Raw genomic sequence first — 21,319 nt, 5'->3', positions numbered from 1 at the left:
ATAACTGGTTTGTAATAGGTAGTGTGGAGATCCTAAAGTGAATTTTATTCATCTTAAATTATATTAACTAGAGATCTAGTAAATCTTACATGGTCTTTGAATAGAGTTAAATAAAGCACTTTAAGTCTTACATTTAGTTTTACAAATTTAAAGTGTTTGGTGATAGAGTGAATTTGTATTTGATTACTTCATTCATTTGATAGAGCAGGGTCCTTTTAATCAACGCTATACACAATTTATACAAATTTGTCTTGGATACTGTAGGAGACACCGAGATCTTTCTGACTTTGTAGTTGGAGTAGGAATGTAAAAAGCATGGCTCAATTTAATAATCAGATTAGTCTTTGAGGAGATTTCTGACGTGATCTTGAGTGTACTGTTGCATAGCCTTTGGGCGTGCTCTCTTCTCAGCTGTGGGTGCCCATTGTCATGGTCCAGTTTACTGTCAACATACCAGCCCTGAGGACATGCTTTTGGTCTAATGCAGGTCACCAAATGTGTCTCTGTACTATAGATTACATCATTGGCTCATATGGGAGTTAAAGGTAATGGTGTTAAGAGTCTGCAGATTCACATTGGCTCTGTTTTGTACATTTATTTATTAATTTAATTTTAATAAATACAATAGCAGTATTTAAATGCAAGTCTGTCTGAATGAGCACATTCTAAATAGTTTTACTCTTAACATCAACCCAACTCTGACCCTGAACTTGACATAAAACCAACCCTAACATGTATTAGTTATCCTTGTGGGGATTAGCTTTATCTGGCCCACTGACACAAATAGATATACAGGTTTTCTTTTAACCCCTGTAAAGGTTGCTAAAGGACATTGATGATAGGTAATCTTATTAGCTGATAAACAGCTATTGTCCAGGCTGACATTCTTAAATAGTATCAACAGAGATGAAAACAAGCTGCCATAATTACAATGTACTGTGGTACTGTATACATATATTACAGTATGCAGTCAAAGAAATGCAAGCCATGAGTGGATTATGCAAGAGGAACAAGACAAATTTACAATATCTCCTCAGCGCAGTCTACAAACAGTTTAATTACATTCTTCAGGATTACGGAACATTGCACATCACACTCTCTTCGTCTCTCAAGCAAATATCCACCATGAATGCAAATGCCATAGTTGACACATACCTGTGTGAAATGAGGGGTGTGTGTTTCCACTACAATGATTTTGCATGAAGCCTAACTGGTGTGAGTTGAAAAGGTTGACACACCCAGCTGGGAAGTGGTTACTTAAGCTGTACTTTAGCATTCCCAGCATCCCCTCAGCAACCTTGTGACAAGACTTTGAAGAGAGAGACCGCAAGAAGGATGAAAACTATCATTATGCAAAGCCCTGTTTACTATAGTGTGCCCTGGACTGAGCCTGGCCTTACTGTAGATATGGAAGAGTCTTTGTTGTGGTGCTGGTGTACTAATGTGGTTTTATACTGTATAGTAACAATCCTGGTTAGGTATATGTGACTGAGCTGTTTATGTCTTGAATTCATGCATACCTGATCTGCCTTTCACATACCAGTATAGTAGTATAAATACAGCAACATTCCTACAAGTGTTTGGACATTGTGTGTAGGCTATTCACAAGGATTGCATTTCATCCTGTGATATTGTAGGTTGGTCCACCCTGCAGGGTGGGACAGGTGAAGGATCAGAGGCGTTGTTGTGCGTTTGATCAGAAAATAGGGGCGAGAATCTGTCTCACAGTCCGTAAGCTATAGTGACTTTAAAGCCTGTCCATTGTGTGAGTATCACTTAATAAGTGAGGTTTTGGCTCATGGCATCTCTGCATTCCTACTCATCATGCTTGCATCTCTGTGTTCAGAGATACAAGTTTTCAGATCTGCTATGAGTATTGTTTGTTTTAGTTTTTAAACCTCTTGGTTTTCCTCCATTCACATACAACTGTAGAAGATAGGAAAACCGTAGATTTTCTATGCAAGTCATAATCATATATATATAGTTATATATATATTTATGTTTTTGTTTTACCTGCTCAATTCTGCCACTATATTTGTACATCCCATTTCAGGAAAATAGTTGCACAGACGATGACAGAAATTTGTTTTGTACATTCTGCGGAATTGACAGAACAGGTAGACCTGACAATTAAACACTTAGCTCATTATTATCATTGTCAACACTGTACAGCGTCAAATCTTTTGGCATCTGACAAAAACAGCTCAACTTCAGATTGATCATTAAGGTTGACTTATATGATGCTTTTTTTTCTATACTGTATATAATTGGCAGGAGTGGATGAAGATAATATAAATACACATTGTGTTTTTGGGTAAATTCACAGAGATTCCTTACTTGTTTGTTTGTTTGTTTGTTTGTTTCTTTACATTATTTTGATATGCAGCTTTTTGTTTTCAGATGATCTGTTACGATCCATATTACATTGACATGTGTAATTGCTGCAAAGCAAAACATTACTAGCTCTAGTGATAAAATGGGTTTTAAAATGGGAGTACCTTAAACATGTTGAAAAGTGACCCAACTGACAAACAAAATGTTCTATTATTGAGTGGTTTGCCCAAACACAATCCAGTAATAGTAGTAATCCACAAAACAGTTTGTGATTCTGCATACAATGTTCTTAATGTGTGCTCTTAAAGTATAGAGGTTTAGATCCAGCTCATTTCAATATATAATTTCCACTGTCTAACATCTCTCTTGTCTTTATAGATTGGGAACTCTCTAACCAAGATCATCCTGAGGATATCTTCCCCATGGTCCTGACATCAGCCACCCAGGAGCTCTTTGACTGCGTAGCTGATGAGGACGTCACAGGGGAGAGCCCTTACAAGCTGCTGGAAAAAGACGACATCATACAGGACATTAAGACAAGAGCTGCAGTGTCCGATTTCAGCCCTGTGAAGCAGATTGTGCTGGTGAGGCTGATCCATTGGCATACAGATCACTCAGACAATACCCCCAAGACACTGTGATGATACACAGACCCCGAGTTAAGGGCTGTGGGAACAGACAGAGTAAACGGTTTAACCTCATTTCCTCTCTGTCTCTGATCACGATTAAATACATGGTAACCACCACTCTTACTTTACTAACACATTACTCTAATGAGACCAGAAAGCACCATACAGGCTCATCTGTTCTAAGTCCTAAGTAATGTCAGCTTTCTTATGTGGGACACAGCCAAGGTCTGGCCTTGGCTAAAGGATCTATGGCAAAAACCGCGAGGTAGGCGGCTGAGCAAAGACGCAAAGCACAGCGCAGGAACGTTCTGGAATTAGTTGCGCCCATGGTTGCGCATCTCCGTGAACCATCACCTTATCGTGGTGGAGAGGTTTGTGTGTCTCTGTGAACCTGAGGGCTGTGTTGTCTGGAGCTTTGTGCTCCTGGTAGGGTCTCCCAAGGCAAAGTGGTCTCAGGTGAGGGGCCAGACAAAGAATGGTTCAAAAACCCCAATGAAGAAGCAAGGTAGAGATGGAGTGACCCTGCCCGGAGGAAGCCCGGGGCCCCCGTCTGGAGCCAGGCCCAGACGGCGGGCTCGTCGGCGAGCGCCTGGTGGCCGGGTTTGCCACGGAGCCCGGCCGGGCACAGCCCGAACAAGCTACGTGGCTCCCATCTCTCCAGCCCATGGGCCCACCACCTGTGGGAGGAACCGTTGGGGTCGGGTGCGATGCCACATGGGTGGCAGTGAAGGTCAGGGGCCTCGACGGACCAGACCCGGGCGGCAGACGCTGGCTCTGGGGACGGAACGTCACCTCTCTGTGGGGGAAGGAGCCGGAACTGGTGCGGGAGGTGGAGCGCTACCGGTTAGATCTGGTGGGGCTTACCTCACGCACAGTCTCGGTTCTGGAACCATACTCCTGGATAGGGGTTGGACTCTTTTCTTCTCCGGAGTTGCCCAGGGTGTGAGGCGCCGGGCGGGTGTGGGGATACTCACAAGCCCCGGCTGAGCGCCGCTGTGTTGGAGTTTACCCGGTGGACGAGAGGGTCGCCTCCCCACGCCTGCGGGTTGTGGGGGGAAAACTCTGACTGTTGTTTGTGCATATGCACCAAACAGGAGTTCGGAGTATTCGGCCTTCTTGAGACCTTGACTGGAGTCCTGCATGGGGCTCCAGTGGGGACTCCATTGTTCTGCTGGGGACTTCAACGCACACGTGGGCAATGATGGAGACACCTGGAGAGGCGTGATTGGGAGGAACGGCCTCCCTGATCTAAACCAGAGTGGTTGTTTGTTGTTGGACTTCTGTGCTAGTCATGGATTGTCTATAACGAACACCATGTTCGAACATAGGGATGCTCATAAGTGTACCTGGTACCAGAGCACCCTAGGCCGAAGGTCAATGATCGATTTTATAATCGTTTCATCTGATCTGAGGCCGTATGTTTTGGACACTCGGGGGAAGAGAGGGGCAGAGCTGTCAACCGATCACCATCTGGTGGTGAGTTGGGTCAGGGGTGGGGGAAGACTCTGGACAGACCTGGTAAGCCCAAACGTGTAGTGCGGGTAAATTGGGAACGCCTGAGGAGGCCCCTGTCCGACAGACTTTCAACTCACACCTCCGGGCGGAGCTTTTCGTGCATCCCTGTGGAGGCTGGGGGCATTGAACCCGAGTGGACAATGTTCAAAGTTTCCATTGCTGAAGCTGCGGCGAGGAGCTGTGGTCTTAGGATCTTAGGTGCCTCAAGGGGCGGTAACCCACGAACACCGTGGTGGACACCAGTGGTCAGGGAAGCCGTCCGACTGAAGAAGGAGTCCTTCCGGGATATGTTATCTCGGAGGACTCCGAGGCAGTTGCAGGGTACCGAAGGGCCCGAAGGGCTGCAGCCTCTGCCGTGAAAGAGGCAAAGCAGCGGGTGTGGGAGAAGTTTGGAGAAGACATGGAGAAGGACTTTCGGTCGGCACCAAAGTGTTTCTGGAAAACTGTTCGCCACCTCAGGAGGGGGGAGGGGAACCATCCAAGCTGTGTACAGTAAGGATGGGACACTGTTGACCTCCACTGAGGAGGTAATAGGGCGGTGGAGGGAGCACTTTGAGGAACTCCTGAATCCGACTAATACGCCCTCTATGTTAGAGGCAGAGCTGGAGGATAACGGGGATTGTCGTCGATTTCCCAGGCGGAAGTCACTGATGTAGTCAAACAACTACACAGTGGCAAAGCCCCGGGATTGATGAGATCCGTCCAGAAATGCTCAAGGCTCTGGGTGTGGAGGGGTTGTCCTGGTTGACACGCCTCTTCAACATTGCGTGGAAGTCTGGGACGGTGCCAAAGGAGTGGCAGACTGGGGTGGTGGTTCCTCTTTTTAAAAGGGGGACCAGAGGGTGTGTGCCAATTATAGGGGTATCACACTTCTCAGCCTCCCTGGTAAAGTCTACTCCAAGGTGCTGGAAAGGAGGGTTCGGCCGATAGTCGAACCTCGGGTTGAGGAGGAACAATGCGGATTCCGTCCTGGTCGTGGAACAACGGACCAGCTCTTCACTCTCGCAAGGATCCTGGAGGGAGCCTGGGAGTATGCCCAACCGGTCTACATGTGTTTTGTGGATTTGGAGAAGGCGTATGACCGGGTCCCCGGGAGATACTGTGGGAGGTGCTGCGGGAGTATGGGGTGAGGGGGTCTCTACCAGGGCCATCCAATCTCTGTATGACCAAAGTGAGAGCTGTGTCCGGGTTCTCGGTAGTAAGTCGGACTCGTTTCAGGTGAGGGTTGGCCTCCGCCAGGGCTGCGCTTTGTCACCAATCCTGTTTGTAATATTTATGGACAGGATATCGAGGCGTAGTCGGGGTGGGAGGGGTTGCAGTTTGGTGGGCTGGGGATCTCATCGCTGCTCTTTGCAGATGATGTGGTCCTGATGGCATCATCGGCCTGCGACCTTCAGCACTCACTGGATCGGGTTCGCAACCGAGTGTGAAGCGGTTGGGATGAGGATCAGCACCTCTAAATCGGAGGCCATGGTTCTCAGCAGGAAACCGATGGAATGCCTTCTCCAGGTAGGGAATGAGTCCTTACCCCAAGTGAAGGAGTTCAAGTACCTTGGGGTTTTGTTCGCGAGTGAGGGGACAATGGAGCGGGAGATTGGTCGGAGAATCGGGCGCAGCGGGTGCGGTATTGCATTCAATCTATCGCACCGTTGGACGAAAAGAGAGCTGAGCCAGAAGGCAAAGCTCTCGATCTACTGGTCAGTTTTCGTTCCTACCCTCACCTATGGTCATGAAGGCTGGGTCATGACCGAAAGAACGAGATCCAGGGTACAAGCGGCGAAATGGGTTTCCTCAGGAGGGTGGCTGGCGTCTCCCTTAGAGATAGGGTGAGAAGCTCAGTCATCCGTGAGGAGCTCGGAGAGAGCCGCTGCTCCTTTGCGTCGAAAGGAGCCAGTTGAGGTGGTTCGGGCATCTGGTAAGGATGCCCCTGGGCGCCCCCTAGGGAGGTGTTCCAGGCACGCCCAGCTGGGAGGAGGCCTCGGGAAGACCCAGGACTAGGTGGAGGGATTATATCTCCAACCTGGCCTGGGAACGCCTCGGGATCCCCCAGTCGGAGCTGGTTAATGTTGCTCGGGAAAGGGAAGTTTGGGGTCCCCTGCTGGAGCTGCTCCCCCCGCGACCCGACACCGGATAAGCGGACGAAGATGGATGGATGGATGGATGGATGGTTGCGCATTGAAAGGTCAGCGGCAACAAGGCCAAAGTTAAAATAATTTTAACTTTGAGAGCAGAGAGAAGCGGCAATTCCGAGCGTTGGGCGAAGCCACGGGTAGCGCTGCGCCTTAGTTGTGCAGCATAGTTCTCCCCATAGGATCGGGGAATGGGGACAATGGAACGGCCAGCGCAGAGCGGCTTTACCGCGGAACATGCGTATGCCGATTTAGGCGATGTGTGCGTCTCTCTGTCTTATTCTTTTTAAAGCCCACAACATCTTATCTTAAAGTCGGAAATCTACATCGCTGTCATCTACCGTCTTGACCAAATTACTGCTGTACAAATTTGCCAGAATTAATTAAAATACACTACAATAATTTATCTTAAAAGAAATTTTGTCATGCAAATAATTGAAAGTTGTGAATTCTAAATTCTACCCAGGACTACCCAGAGGATGAGCTCTTGCTGGTTTATGACAGGGACTTCACCTATGGCCAGAGCTTCTACCTGGTTCTGACACCAGATGCTAAGGACAGAATCCTCAACGTAAGCACATGGTAGTTTTGGTTTTGGTAACAAGGTTCTCTTTTTTTCTTTTTGTTCTTACTAATGCTCTATCCACTACTTGGTGTTTAAAAAGTGGTGCAGGCAGGCCCATTTTTCTTTGCCAGCTGGCATATTTTCAATGGTCATTTCAAATAAAAGACTTCCGAAACTACTTCACTACCTTGCTCCAGCTCAAACATTTAAGGAGCAGTGTGACTGTGTGGGAAGATTTCACATTTAACTATCAAAAGAAGTCATACTAACTCATCCTACACTTTAGTGTTTCCTGTCCATTATACTGTATGTTCTTGTAATTGTCCCTATGTTCTGCAGCCCCCAAAGCCTGAGACACCAGAAGTGTTTGAGAAGGAAGTCGTTAAAACCCCAGAACCAAAGCCATGGATATCATTTGGCAGTGATAAGGAAATAGATGAAGAAGCTTTCAAAGAGTCCAGAGAAAAGGTACTATAGCATTAAAAAAAATACATTAAATATGCATATTAAATAAGATTTAATTATCATTCACCCTTGTCCTTTCATTCCATTGCATCTCTGTATTCTGTCTCCTTTTTGTCATCAGTTGTTGTACAAGTTCTCAAGAGTGCGGAGGAAGTTTGGGGTACCAGTCTGTTTTTCTGACCGCAACACTGCAGACTACTTAGAGTGTGCTTCCTACCAAGACAGCAGATTCAGCATCAAACAGATGCAGAGGGACTGCGGGATGCAGGCTGTTCCCAGACTGCAGAGCAGCAGTGCTCAGACACAGTGGTATGCCAGTAAATCAGTACACATACAATTGATTTGTTCTACAGGGGGGGAAAAGCACTTACAGGTTCTGCCAACACCTCAGTGCATGAAGAATGTAACATTAAATCAGTGTGTGAGACAAGTATTTTTCTGTAATTCATGCCTGTATGCATATACTTTGGTAGTGCATATTATACAGCTGACGCATTCATGAAATAGCATTCGCCAAACACTCTCTTTATTACTTTAATAGTAGTCTCGCATTGCCACACCTTGGGTCTGTCTAGTCCACACTCAGATTGGACAGATAGTCTAGCTAGCTGTCTGGATTTACCCTGCAGAGATCTGAGGAGCAGTTAACCATAGTCCTAATAAATCGACCTGGAGTTTAGAATGCCAACACAAAGAGAGCAGAAGGTGACAGACACCCGGCTGAAAAGAGGAACATCCGACGGGATTTCTACAGTAGACTACTTTAATAGTAACTCCACCTCCACAAATGTATTGTATAATTATTTTCGGTCCAATTCACAGGAAGTTTCAGAAGAATATCTTTACCCAATACACGCCAAGAGAGTTAAGTGTTGAAGAAAAAGAGAACATCCTCCAGCTGGAGAGTCTGAAGACTTTTTGCAACTCAGTGACCCCCAGGTAAGACGAAATATTCTAGAAATGAATTGTGTCTTCTGACTGCTTTCTAAGAGAGCTTGTATTGAATAGGAAGAGGTGACTGTATCAGCCTCAGGGTACTCCATCCCATCCATTGTTACCACTGTACCTTCCCAGTGTGCTATATTTTGTATTGTTATAGTTGCCTTCACAGCCCATACTTTGGGTTTTAATTAAGAGTTTCAATAATACATTGTAATCTTACACTTCACCCTCAACCCTCCTTTGTGTCCAGGTAAGAGATAAAAGAACATCTGGACTCTTCGAAAATGTTGTATTGTAGCTATGAAGAGAAAGAAGAAAAGAAAAAATGCAAACGTTTTACCTTTTTTTGCAGGGTTTTGCAAGCCCTTCAGCAGGAAGGAATCATGAATGTGTTCTTTGATGACTGGAAGGCTCTGGGGACAGCAACTGAAGACGGTGACTGGGCCGGGAAGGTTTCCGAAGGTTTGATGCTTTATCAGGCCTTCACAGACCAGAAGTACACAAAGGACAAGAAAATCTGCAGCGTTAATTGGCACCCTACCATCTACGGTAAAGTGCAACATCTCATTATCAATATATCAATCTCTCTCAAGAGCAATACCTCTCTACTTAAAGGTCATCCTCCACATTCATCATTTTCTCTCAGTTCTTAATGAAAACAAAATGCCTTACTTGGATCATATTACTTTAGTTAGTTTATCTTTAACACATTTTCTGTCAGAGAAAATTAGGTCAATGTTGATGCCTCGTGTGACTTGGGATGCAACGTTTAGACGATTCTGGTTTTAAATGTCAATTATAGCATTTGGTCGGAAAATGTTGACATGGATAGTGTTGATGGACAATGCCAGCAATAAATATAACAAAAGTAAATGACAATCATTCTCCCTGTAATCTCACCATCACTGACAAATATTAAAATGCCAAATCATCCATTGTAAAAGCATTAATGTTCTTCACTACCTCTTTGTAATGTTGCCCAGCTGTCATCACCCATAGAGCAGGCTTTCAGCAAAGATCCAGAATAATAATATCAGTGCCAAAACATGTGATCAGTACAAAAATATGTTATTCAAAGAAGGGATCAGAGATGAGCCAGCAATTTTTCAATCAGTACACTTAAAAAGACTAAACATATTAACATCTATTTCCCTGCTGCTGTGTAGTTGATACCTTGTATGATGTGTTCTTTGATGTGGTAGGTGTGATAGCTGTGGCTTTGACAGCAAAAAAGGAGGATCAGTTGAACGAGTCTGCCGTCAGAGCTTCTTTCATTCTCTTCTACACCTTCTCCGACCCCTCTAATCCCCAGGTATGGAAAGTATATGAGTATATGGGACACTCTGACTCTCTCATTGACAGTTTACAAGCTAATTCTCACCTCATATCTGTTTGAGACACACTTTAATCACAAATGGCTGGAAGGATTTGCTTTCTGCTGTAATTCAAGACCTTTATTCGCTTTAGCAACATTTGAGAGGCTTCATTGATTTGACCCAGACACTCAATCAATAAAACTTGAGCTGCTAAATCACTCAAAAGTAATATGAGTTCTGCATGACGTACGTCTTCACCAGTGTGTGCGTCATGCTTTGGTTTCACTGTCTGCTGAAGCAGTGATCAAAGTGGCAAAGGGTACTGTGTAGGGGAAACCAGAGACAATATATAAGTGAAATAAATATATTAATTTACTGTAGTATGGAGAGTAAAGTGCTGTAGTTCAGTGTTGCAGCTCATTTTAATCTCTTAAACATGATTCTGAAAAATGACTTCTCTGTAATACAATCCTGCCCTCCTGGGTCTTTTTCCCCCTTATGCCTTATGAAATGAAATCTACTGTATGCACTTGGTTTTTGTGGATTAAAAGCTGAACTTTGTATGGAGAGACTAAAATAAATAAATACTTGGGATGGCAAGCACCCAATACATGGACATGTCTACTTTGAAATGTAATATATCTGCCCTCTGTGTGTGTGGGTTTTCTGTGTTGTTTGCAGTTGCTGCTGGAGTGCCCAGATGATATTTTTGCCTTTGAGTTCTGCCCCTCTGATCCAAATATTATCGTTGGCGGCTGCATAAATGGCCAGGTGCTGACTTTGGCTCTGCTCTGCATCTCTGGTTTTGCTGCATCTGCTGCCTTTTCTGCCTTGTATTAGTTTTTTTTTTTTATAATTTACCACTTTTCCATGCCCCTCTGTTTTTATTATAAGGGAAAATTATAATAAACCTTCAGTCATCTTAATCATATCCTGTACAGTTCCAATGTATTGTTTATGTTTCCACTCTGTTTTAATCAACACTTCATCATATTTATTTGAATGTTTATTACACACGGAGGATTGACTGATTCCGTGTTGCTGTTGTTTCAGGTCGTGTTGTGGGACATTTCTGCTCACGTCACAGGCTTACAGGGAACACAGCCTGGTAAAAAGGTTTCTGTCAACACTGACACATGCGTAAGTACCCATGTCCTTTCCCTAATGTGCACAATGTTGATAACAATAATACTTGGTGTTCTGTATCTGTGTTGGTGTATTACATGTGTTATCAGTTACCGTAATTCTTTGGCTCCTGATGATGTCAGCTTGGTTCCTTCAAGTACGGGTCCTCAGTTTATCAAAGCATGCAGTATATCTGCTGTAAAGACAGGCTGTGCCGTATGACAGAGTGAGATGATGATACGTTGACTCCTGAGTTCTCCCCTCATCCTCTCTCTTTCATTAGATGGGAATGCAGTGGCCTAATGGTCCTTTTCAAGCCAGCCACAGCTGTCAAAACTAGTTCCACAAACGTACTAATGCCAGAAGTGAATCTCAAAGCGAGTTTATATCATTACATGACCCCACACTGCTAAACGAAAACAGGCCTCATACAAACACTCCAGTCAGACTGAATTGATTTAACTGAATAAAATAATTCTTGACTGAAGACTGAAACTACAAATAGGGTTTCTCTTTTGGCTTAACAATTCAGTAAACTAATATTTCCATGGCATATAGCTGCCCTATTTATGCGGTATTATGTATAGTAATAAAGAAAAGGTGGGGGAAGAGGGAGGTAATGATACGTGACAAAAACCAGAACTCAGATTTAAGCCCACATCATAGCAAGGACATTAACTCCACCGTAGCCTGTTGAGAAGTCCAGACACCCAAATATTAAACCAATTTTGTCCCTTAAAACCTGACCACCGCTGACATCTTCCACTGCTGTATTCAATTAGACATATATGCCCCCATCATCCAGCCCCCATTTTCTTTGTGTGTTTTTATTGCCTCTACAGTGGAACAGCTGTCTCCATCCCTGTCCTCACTGCTTCCTTCTCTTTTGTTTTGCCCTCTCCCACCCTCCGTACCTCCCTCTATTCACTTTGTCCTTGTTTGCTCTTCATTCCCCAAAGTCAACAGCATCAGCTCACATACTCCAGCTGTTACACAAGCCGTCCATCCTCCACCATAGTTTGTTCCCATCGAAGATAACACACACGCAAATCAGATCACTGCCCTCCCCTGTGTTTGCAGTGTAAATAATGGCGGTTGTATCTGCTAAAAGGGTTTATTTCGATGAGTTGATTTGAGTGCTGTGAAGGCTGCGCTACACTAGCACCTGTTGCTAGTTTATCAGATAAATGAAGGATTAAAATCCTCCTGTGTGTGGATTTCTGTTCTGTTCACACCTTTTAAATCCAGTTGCCGGCACATTGGTTACTGAAATAAAAAGTGTTACACATTCTGTTCATGCTTCAGGATTTCCACCAGGACCTCGATGACAACAAAGAGAATAAGACTCCTATTGTGCGCTACTGTGCAGTGTCTGCATTAGATAGCAGCCACAAAGCACCAATTACTGATGTCCAGTGGCTGCCAGCAACATTTGAGGTACACACAGCTAAAGGGCAGAGGGTTTGGAAGGAGTAACAACTGCACGTAAGGATATCAGTAGGCTGAATGCTGATCACGTAGAGAGTTATTTCTGTTTCATACGTTTTTCATCAGGAGTGCATTGGGTAGTTTAGAGTAAGAGGAAGTTTTTCCTCGCCACTGTCACACTGCTTGCTCTTGAGGGAATTACTGGAATTGCTGGAATTGTTGGGGCTTTGTAAATTATAGAGTGTGGTCTAGACCTACTCTATCTGTACAAAGTGTCTCGAGATAACTCTTGTTATGATTTGATACTATAAATAAAATTTAATTGAAATTGAATAGGTGCTGGGACCTTCCACAAGGTTAATCACTATTTCTTTTGGCCTATCTTGATTAATACAAGGTGTTTTGTGTGACTACACAGCAACACTTTTGTTAATGTTTTCTTGATCTCAAGCTTCTTTTATCATATCTAAAGTAAACACTGTGGCAACATACCAAAGGCAACTAGAGTACATTTGAATCTTTCATACCTGAGTTGCAAATTGATAATAAAACACTAACCACTTTAAGGGTCAGGTCTCTTATTGCCCTAATGATTTCTTTATCTAGGTTTGGAATATTATCAAAGTTTTTATCTGACTAAGTTTGAAAGCCACTTGAATGTAAACATGTCTAACAGGAGGTAAGGCAATAGTGGGCACAGGAAAGTCTTCAGGGCAGAGAGAAATCTATGGTTATAATGCAACATATTGAGGATATGATGATAATAATAATAATAATAATAATAATAATAATAATAATAATAAATAGTAATAGTAAAGTATAATTTATTTTATATAGCGCTTTAAAGGTACTCAAAGGCATTTTACAAAGTAAAGACAAAGAAAAACAATAACAAGATCAGTACAATAGAAAAAAAATGAACATAAAATAAAATCTTTGCATGTTCTGCACAGTACATCTAGAAATGTATTGACCTAATGTGATTTTTGCTGTAGTGTTTGGTCTGTAACCCAGCACAAAGAAGTGTACTGAAAACTGAAAGATAATGTTAGCAGCCGGAGAATATGCAGTAACAATCAACTATGGTCACACACAGATTAACTACGTTATCAATCCACAGAACCTAAGCATGTTGTTTAGTGTTTCTAAAATCTTCTTCTTCTTCATGAAACAATGAAAACATTATAATTTTGGTTTCCCATCGGTGCCTATCCCTCGTGTCTTTATAGCCAACTGTAATAAATCATGACACTCACGGGCACTCATCTGGATAAATAAAATAAGGCAATCATCAAAGTGCCCCCAGGAGAGCATTAACTTCCCATATATCACCAGGAACCTTTTTCACTTCTAGCTGCTCTTTACAATACTAAGCTTGACAGACGTGTTGATTTAGTGACTCTCTCTCTCTGATTAGGTGACCAGAACGGGCTTACCGGTGGAAAACATGTATAACGTTTCTACTCAAGTTGTCACCTGCTCCCCCGACTGGTAGGTCTTATACAGAATTTTTTTTTTAGATTAAATGTTAAATTGGAGGAGGTGTTGCTTTAATTAGACTGGCATGAAGGACCACTGAGTCTGTATCAGTCAATATTCACAGTGTGTGTAAGGATTCAAGTTTTTAGTAATTTTCAAGTTGATGTTAGTTTTTCATTTTTCTCCCTCTGAAGCACTATAATGTTCTGGGATGTGCGAGTGTCCAATCTGTTGAGCCACTCAGCATCAGAAAGGAGGCAGATTATGGATCAGAAGACACCCTACAGTGTCCCCGACACTTTCAAACACCTGGACCGGACATGGAAACCTCTCTTCAGGGTACTGCAGGGTTTCAGGGTGCAATACAAAATGAGTACTGGGTGTTTTATCTGCAGTTTTCAAATCTAAAAATTAAGTTCCATACACATTGTGAGAGTGTACAGCAAACCAAATAGCTGCTGTGTAAGGTAGACAAAAGTTAAGTCCACCAATACCAGAGGTGTTGAAATTAATCAAATAATCGATGCATCGAATCGTGGACATGGACGATGCTGCATCGATAATCGGCTGGGCCATAATCGATTATTTCTGTTTACAATTTAATGTATGCCTAACAACCTTTCTGTTTACATATTCTGTTATGTTTTGCACATTCAGGAAGTGCCATGTGCTCAGTGCTGTAGTTTTATGTATCCAATTTATTTAGTATTAGAGCACTGCAGAATGTTTTGTTTTTGCAGCTTAAAAAGCTATGAATTAAATATTCGAGATATCAAATCGAATTGAATCGCTGACCTGATAATTGTAATCGAATCGAATCGAATCGGGAGATCAGTGAAGATTCACACCTCTAACCAATACTGGAAGAAAACTATTCTACCTGCAAATAGAAAATTACACTATCTAACAAAATAGATTTATGTAGATATATGAAAACACCTGCATGTAATATAGCTTTCAAATCCAGTTTTTTGGTAGAAAAACAATCTAGCATTTGTTGTAGATTGGCTGTTCACTTCCCATCTTGACGATTTTAAGAAAGTCTTCTTTTGATATACCCAATTCAGCAATGAAATTGCACTTGGAAAGATTTTGGAGAACAGGTTTTATGAAGGATTTAGGCTTTGTGTTTGGATAATTCCCCACAATGCAAGTACCATTTTAAACTCATAAACTCTGTGAATATATCTGTCTATTTATGTATGTATTTCTTTGCATCCGAGTTGGGATAATTTAATGGGTTTTAGTGTTCAGTGGCTTCGGTATAGTCCTTCATTTTGTTTTAAATAATGTTTCATCTCTGTCAGTTCTTCAATTTTCAAACATTGTCTTTTTCTCTGACGTGTGTAAGGTTTCCCTGCCAAAGATCGATACCAGTGGAGAATACGCTCCTCTGAAGTTCAACATGGAACACTACACCTGTAACGGTAATACAGGCAGGACCACAGTCTGGTTATCCTTATCCTTCAGTCTGGCTTGGTTTATTTCTTTCTGTCTGTTGTACAGCCTCTCCCTTTTCTTAAAACCAGTCACACAAATAAGCATTACTCAATTACAATATCCTTGTGGATGCAAAGTACCTCATGAAAGTGGGTTATAGCTCACTCAAACCCTCACACAATCACTTTTAGAGAGCCACAGATTGTCAAAAAGAAAAATGCTGCTTGGTCATTGTCACAGTTTGAGATATATCAACTTGGATAAGGAATGTGATAAATCAGTATGCAAGTTCAAAATGTAACACACACAAATACACGTTGCTATACGTGTATTTGTGTGGGATAAAATATATAAAAAGCTGCAAGTGTAACACTCTTTGCCTGCAGTGTCAAAATTGCAAACGCTACATCACACTGCTACTGCTTTGCATGAACAGTGCTATTGTTTGTTTTAGTCTTCAAAACATCACAAATGAGAGGAAAGCTAATTTAATTATGTCATAAAATTACTGGATTCTGAATTTTTGTGCATTTAAACCAAGTGAGTAGACAAAACATTGAACATTACAAACATAACTATCCTATGTCTGATAGTTCTCGAAAGTGTGTGCATGGCTGCTGGTCTATTTTTGGGGGAGATTTTGGATTCTTTAATTCTGCTTTGGATGGTTGAGCACAGTGATCAGTGGGGCAGGGTTACGCAGTCTGTCTCCCTCATCTCTCCTCCAGTTTCATAGCACTTTATTAAGTGATACTTCCAAAACAAGGCTCTCATAGTTGCAGAGCAATAGCCTCGCTGACTGTCAGCTCTTTGCAATATGCTGCTCAGGCTCTTTAGAGCCAGGAGATGATCGTGTGTGTCCTGGCTGGTCAAGATGAGACCTGTCTTTGTCTGGCTGAAGGTCTGCTTCCATAAACACAGCTTTGGTAGCTGGCGGTCATATAATTAATATGTTCACTAACTCAGGCAATAAATCTGCTGTAGTCCTTAGGCAGTCTGTTATTACATTTTTAATTAATCCCTGTGTGATTAATACTTTGATGATACAGGATGTTTGAGTCATATTGACGGAGTCTACACTGTCTGCTTCTGAGCTATATATTCATCAAGTTTTTCTATTTGCATTTTGCCATCTTTGATACTGGAGTCACTTGCACTTACAGTAGTAGCCACTGTAGAAAAGTTCCAGCCTGCCCTGCAGCAACACCACATGAGTTTCCACACTGAGTTTTTGCCAGCAGCCCCTCGTGGGGATTAAGCAACAAGTTATGCAGCAGTGCAGTGTGGTAAAAGCGAAACAATGTCTACATCTGTTGCTGTGCCGTATCGTCTGTCTCATATCTTTACACACATCTTAACTGGAGGAAAGTGGATTTGGATGTGTGATTGGGTAATCTGATTTAAGAGAGTGAGGCTGAGATTTGATTGGGAGCGGTCCGCTGATAAGGGGGTGTGAACGGATGGTCCTGTACTGTCCCTGGCAGACAGTTGGGCTTTTGTGATGGAAAAGGCTTCTTCCATCACTACCAGCCCTGCCTATCTCAACCCTCCCACCCTTCTCCCTTACTTTTCTCCATCCCACCACAATCCTCTCTCCCAGCGCCTGCACCTCTCCCTATCTCCCCACATCCCTCTCTTTTGTGCTTCTCTTGTCTTGTTCATGGTCAGATTACTGAGCAGGCTGCACCAATGCCACCGTTCAATCTCTCTTATGTTTCTCATTTTTGTTTTATGAAGAGTTTTCCACAGTGTACTGTCAACATATTTTGTTCCTACTGAGGATCATGCTCTTGACTAGCTAAAAAAAAACATGAATGTTTAAAAAGAAAAGTATGAGTTGAACTTCTAACCTTACTTTCCACACTCTCCCTAATGCTCTAGCTAACGAAAATGGTGATAGCTCAAAGGTCATCCCAGACTACAGCCAACTCATTCTGCCCTCGGCTAAAACACTCAAAGCTCTGGAAGATGTCAATACCAAACTCTATATTGGAACAGAGGTAAACATTCCTACCAATAAAATCAGCAACATCGAGCAGTATTTAACTTCAGTACAACACTGAACTGCTGAATGAGCTTTATAACAAAACTATGAAATAAATATAAAAAAGGTGTGCATGTTTATACCATGTTCCCTTCTAACATGTTTCATAATGTGTGTGTGTGTGTGTGTGTGTGTGTGTGTGTGTGTGTGTGTGTGTGTGTGTGTGTTTTTTACTGCCAGGATGGGGAGATTATTTACATCGACTGGAAACTGGGGAAGGATGACTCTGGACGGCTGCAAAGTGAGTTTTATTCTGGTTTATTATCATTAAAGTCAGTTTAAAGAAAAATGAGCTCATTAACTGCAAATCATGTGTTCTTGACTGCTGTCCATTCTTCAAAGGAGACCAGAATGCGGTTTGTTTTAGTAGTTTGACGTTATACACACAAGTAATAGTACCCTCAAAGTCTTGAGACAAAAGAAGCCGTTGCCAGAAACGGATTTAATCATAATACAAATTACAAAAATTACTTTAATAGCCACTATCACCGTAAGTCAACTCTTTGGTTTGGCAGCAATGCTGAATGTAATCCCTATTTACATAGAGGAGACTGAGGGTTAATAGCTCCTTGAACTGCATTGCCCTGTTGCTTCTGTGGAAGCAAAGTACTGTCAGATAAAACAGTGCACCTGATCTTTCTTTCTGTCCTCTCTCTCAGGTGCCAAGCCCCTCCACTGTTTTAGCATCCATCACTGGCTGGTGAATACGGTGCAACGGTCGCCCTTCTTCAAAGACATTATTTTGACAGCGGGGAGCTGGAACTTTGCCATCTGGAAGGAGGGAGTCATGGTAACAACACCTGTCGCTTGAACTACAGGAGCAGAAAACTTTGCAAACAGTTATTAAAGTCATATCCACGTACTCAATAAGATTAGAATAAAAATTAATGAATATCAGAGTTATCCTGGACTTTTAACATAATCAATACATCGATCCATCATGATGTACACAACAAGAGAAAATACATAATATTTAACTCATAACGATTTATTGCCTTTTAAATACATTGACTCTACAGTATTTCACTTTTTGTACATTCAGGATGGCCCCATCCTCCTGTCAGCAAGCTCTGAGCAGGTGTGCACTGTGGGATGCTGGTCCCTGTCCCGACCAGCTGTTTTCTTCATCGGGAAAGAGGATGGCAGCATTGAGGTGTGGAACCTGCTGGAAAAGACCAATGAACCCGTGCAGGTCCACTCACACGTCACCAATGCCAAGATTACCTGCATCAAACCCTGGGCCGCCTCCTGTAAGTTTTAGTCCTCTTTGGTGCAAAACAAAGTAGTTAGCATACATAAGGCATTACTTGTTCCACTATGATTTGTGTCTAACGTTTTGGTTTTACACCCATATCACATTCTAATAATATGTTTGCCTGAGTGACACTAAATGGAGGTACGCCTGAGATGTAGTTTAGGCAGGTTGCTTCTACAAACAGCAAAAACGCAAGCTATATCAATGAAACTTTATTTGGATGGTCCCTTTTTTACAGGTTAATTTAAGACTAATCAGAATACTTTATTGATCCCCTCAGATGCATTTTTAAGTTGCAGTTGCTCACAATCAGATTTAAGGAAAAAGTAAGATTAAAACAAAAAAAAATACACAAGGCACACATGGAACACACACAATGCACAACGCACAGAAAGCACACAATGCACAATTATGCACACAATGCACACCAGAAATAAATATTATGAAAATGTAATAATAAAACCAATAACATAGATTATATAAAAAAAAAAAAAAAAAAAAGCATTAAAGACAATAACATAAAATAGGAAGTCAGGAGGGGTAAAACATTTTAAAACACAAATACAATAAAATAAATGGTTAAATAAAATAAACAAGGGCCACAAACATTGTGATATTCTATCTGTTGCTCAGCTGAAAACTGCTGCAATCTTTTGCCACGGCGTCTGTTTTATTTATATTTTCACAGCCTTGGTGATAAATTCCTTGTTGTAAGATTGTTCTTTACTGGATTTGTTTTGTACGTACAGCCAAGCAGCACTTCCTGGCTGTGACTGATGACCTTGGAATGGTCCGTGTTTTTGAAATCCCGAAGACACTCTACGTTCCCTCCAGGAGTGAGGTAAGACAGGCTCCTTCTCACTTCCCTTATTTGATAGCTCCTCGGCCCTCGGCTGAACCGGAAGTTGTTCTAGACCACCTTCGAGGAGGCCTTCTCAAAGCTCTTATTAATGCATCGAGGAGGGATCTCCGAGGAGCCATGAGGATACACGAGAGCAGCAAAGCCGTTGCTAACTCCGCCCATACAGCTGACGAAGTCAAGCAACGCTTCAGAGGAAAGGACGTCTCATCCCCCTAAAACACATTTCCTCGTTTCCTCTCTCCTCCCATGATTTCCTCCGTCTCTCCCGTGCTTCCTCGGTGAGACGGACTAAGACGCGAGGAAGGGAGGCAAGTGGAGGAGCCGGGGATGCAATTTAAGTGAAGTGAGAAGGACCCACAGTCCAACCACCTCCTTGTACTCACTTTAAAGACGGCTATGAGTTGTCTGTTTACTTATTATTTTGCAAGGTTGAAAAACAGAGGTGACAAACCCAGGTGTGCAACATGCATTTGTAATATACAAATATATTATTAAATATTTGAATAATGAATTCTAGTAAATAGATATGCTGGTCCAGTGGTCACCAAACCTCCAGTGTTGTTTCTTTTCTGTCTGTATGCAGAGTTTAAATGTGAAGAAATACTTTGAGCTGGAGGAGGACAGGTTGAAGGATCTTTTGAGAAGAGAGGAACTCTGGGAAAAACAGAAGGAAACTGAAGGACTCAAGAAGAGAACGGTGAGCTGTGGCGTCTCTGTCTGTAGAAAGAATGAACAGGCCCTGTGCTCTCCCAACCATCAATATTTGCTGTTAATGTGGCCTCGAATGAGACCTTGTGTCCTCCACTACACCCTAACCTCACAGACAGCCGCTAGATTAACAAATGATTTTTAAAGGCCCAGTTAAGTGTGTGTACACCATTTCAAAGTTGACCCTGTAGCTGGAGTAGGCCATTCCGCTCTCTCTCTCTCTCTTCTCTCTCTCTCTCTCTCTCTCGCTCTCTCTCTGTCTCTCTCTCTCTCTGTCTCTTCTGCTTTGGTCTCTCTTATTCTCTTTCCCCCCTCATGTTTAATTCAGTCAGCTTGTTACTTGATCCTAGCCACTGGGGAGAGTGTATTATTGACAGCCAGTGGCTGGCTGTCTGTCCTCTAACTATAGAAGTTACATATTTTAGTGATGCTAAATGTTCTAATCTTAGACTTAATGCCGATTAAGTTTTATTTAGTTTTTTTTTCGCAGTAATTTCACATTTGTTTTTGTGTTTGTGGATACTCTATTCTTCTATTCTACCTATGCTGTTATGTTCACTTCCTGCCTTTGTCGTCACATGACAAGGACAAGAGACCTCAGGAATTGAATACAAGTAAAACTGTATGATTGCTGTATTTTACACTTTCAATGTGAATGTGTGCGTAGGCTTGTGATTGTCTGTGCCTTTCTCTCAGCTGGTCATGATTAGCAATTCAATAAAAAGTGATTACAGAAAATTGTCATTTATCAAACCTTTGAAGGAATACTTTACCCTCAAAAAGATGATGTGTACTGTATATCAATTGCTCAATGAGTGTCGCCTTGAATTCATGAGGAAAACGCTGATATTGTCGCATACCTCCGCGGTGAACGGAGAATCAAAAACGGAGAAAAGTTTTGATGCATGAAAGTGTTGTAACCAGTAATGTTTTAGCGACAACGCATGTGTTAGTAGTAGTGTGTGTGGTAGTACTATGTGGTAGTACTGTGGTAGTACTGAGCATATGACTGGATAAACACGACTTAGAAAACACTGTAGGAGTTGTGTGAGAGTTTATAAACAGATGTTTTGATATAGGATT

At 42.4% G+C, this 21,319-nt stretch overlaps 1 protein-coding gene across 4 annotated transcripts in view; it reads left to right on the top strand.

Moving 5' to 3' along the window:
• Positions 1-21,319, top strand: part of dnai3 (dynein axonemal intermediate chain 3) — a 29,421-nt gene that overhangs the window by 7,662 nt on the left and 440 nt on the right. For all 4 annotated transcript variants that reach the window (XM_028586916.1, XM_028586914.1, XM_028586913.1 and 1 more), the window contains 19 exons: positions 2,713-2,918; positions 7,074-7,178; positions 7,512-7,640; positions 7,759-7,946; positions 8,460-8,576; positions 8,932-9,128; positions 9,782-9,891; positions 10,577-10,666; positions 10,949-11,035; positions 12,326-12,457; positions 13,866-13,939; positions 14,122-14,266; positions 15,279-15,354; positions 17,249-17,367; positions 17,592-17,652; positions 18,071-18,201; positions 18,454-18,661; positions 19,416-19,507; positions 20,112-20,225. In XM_028586916.1, the coding sequence (XP_028442717.1) occupies positions 2,713-2,918; positions 7,074-7,178; positions 7,512-7,640; positions 7,759-7,946; positions 8,460-8,576; positions 8,932-9,128; positions 9,782-9,891; positions 10,577-10,666; positions 10,949-11,035; positions 12,326-12,457; positions 13,866-13,939; positions 14,122-14,266; positions 15,279-15,354; positions 17,249-17,367; positions 17,592-17,652; positions 18,071-18,201; positions 18,454-18,661; positions 19,416-19,507; positions 20,112-20,225 (2,381 nt within the window). The remainder of the gene's footprint in view (positions 1-2,712; positions 2,919-7,073; positions 7,179-7,511; positions 7,641-7,758; positions 7,947-8,459; positions 8,577-8,931; positions 9,129-9,781; positions 9,892-10,576; positions 10,667-10,948; positions 11,036-12,325; positions 12,458-13,865; positions 13,940-14,121; positions 14,267-15,278; positions 15,355-17,248; positions 17,368-17,591; positions 17,653-18,070; positions 18,202-18,453; positions 18,662-19,415; positions 19,508-20,111; positions 20,226-21,319) is intronic.

The sequence above is a fragment of the Perca flavescens genome, chromosome 9 (genome assembly GCF_004354835.1).
Source record: "Perca flavescens isolate YP-PL-M2 chromosome 9, PFLA_1.0, whole genome shotgun sequence".
NCBI lineage: Eukaryota > Metazoa > Chordata > Actinopteri > Perciformes > Percidae > Perca > Perca flavescens.
Note: the sequence above shows the minus strand (reverse complement) of the source record. Positions and strands in the feature narration are given on the sequence as shown.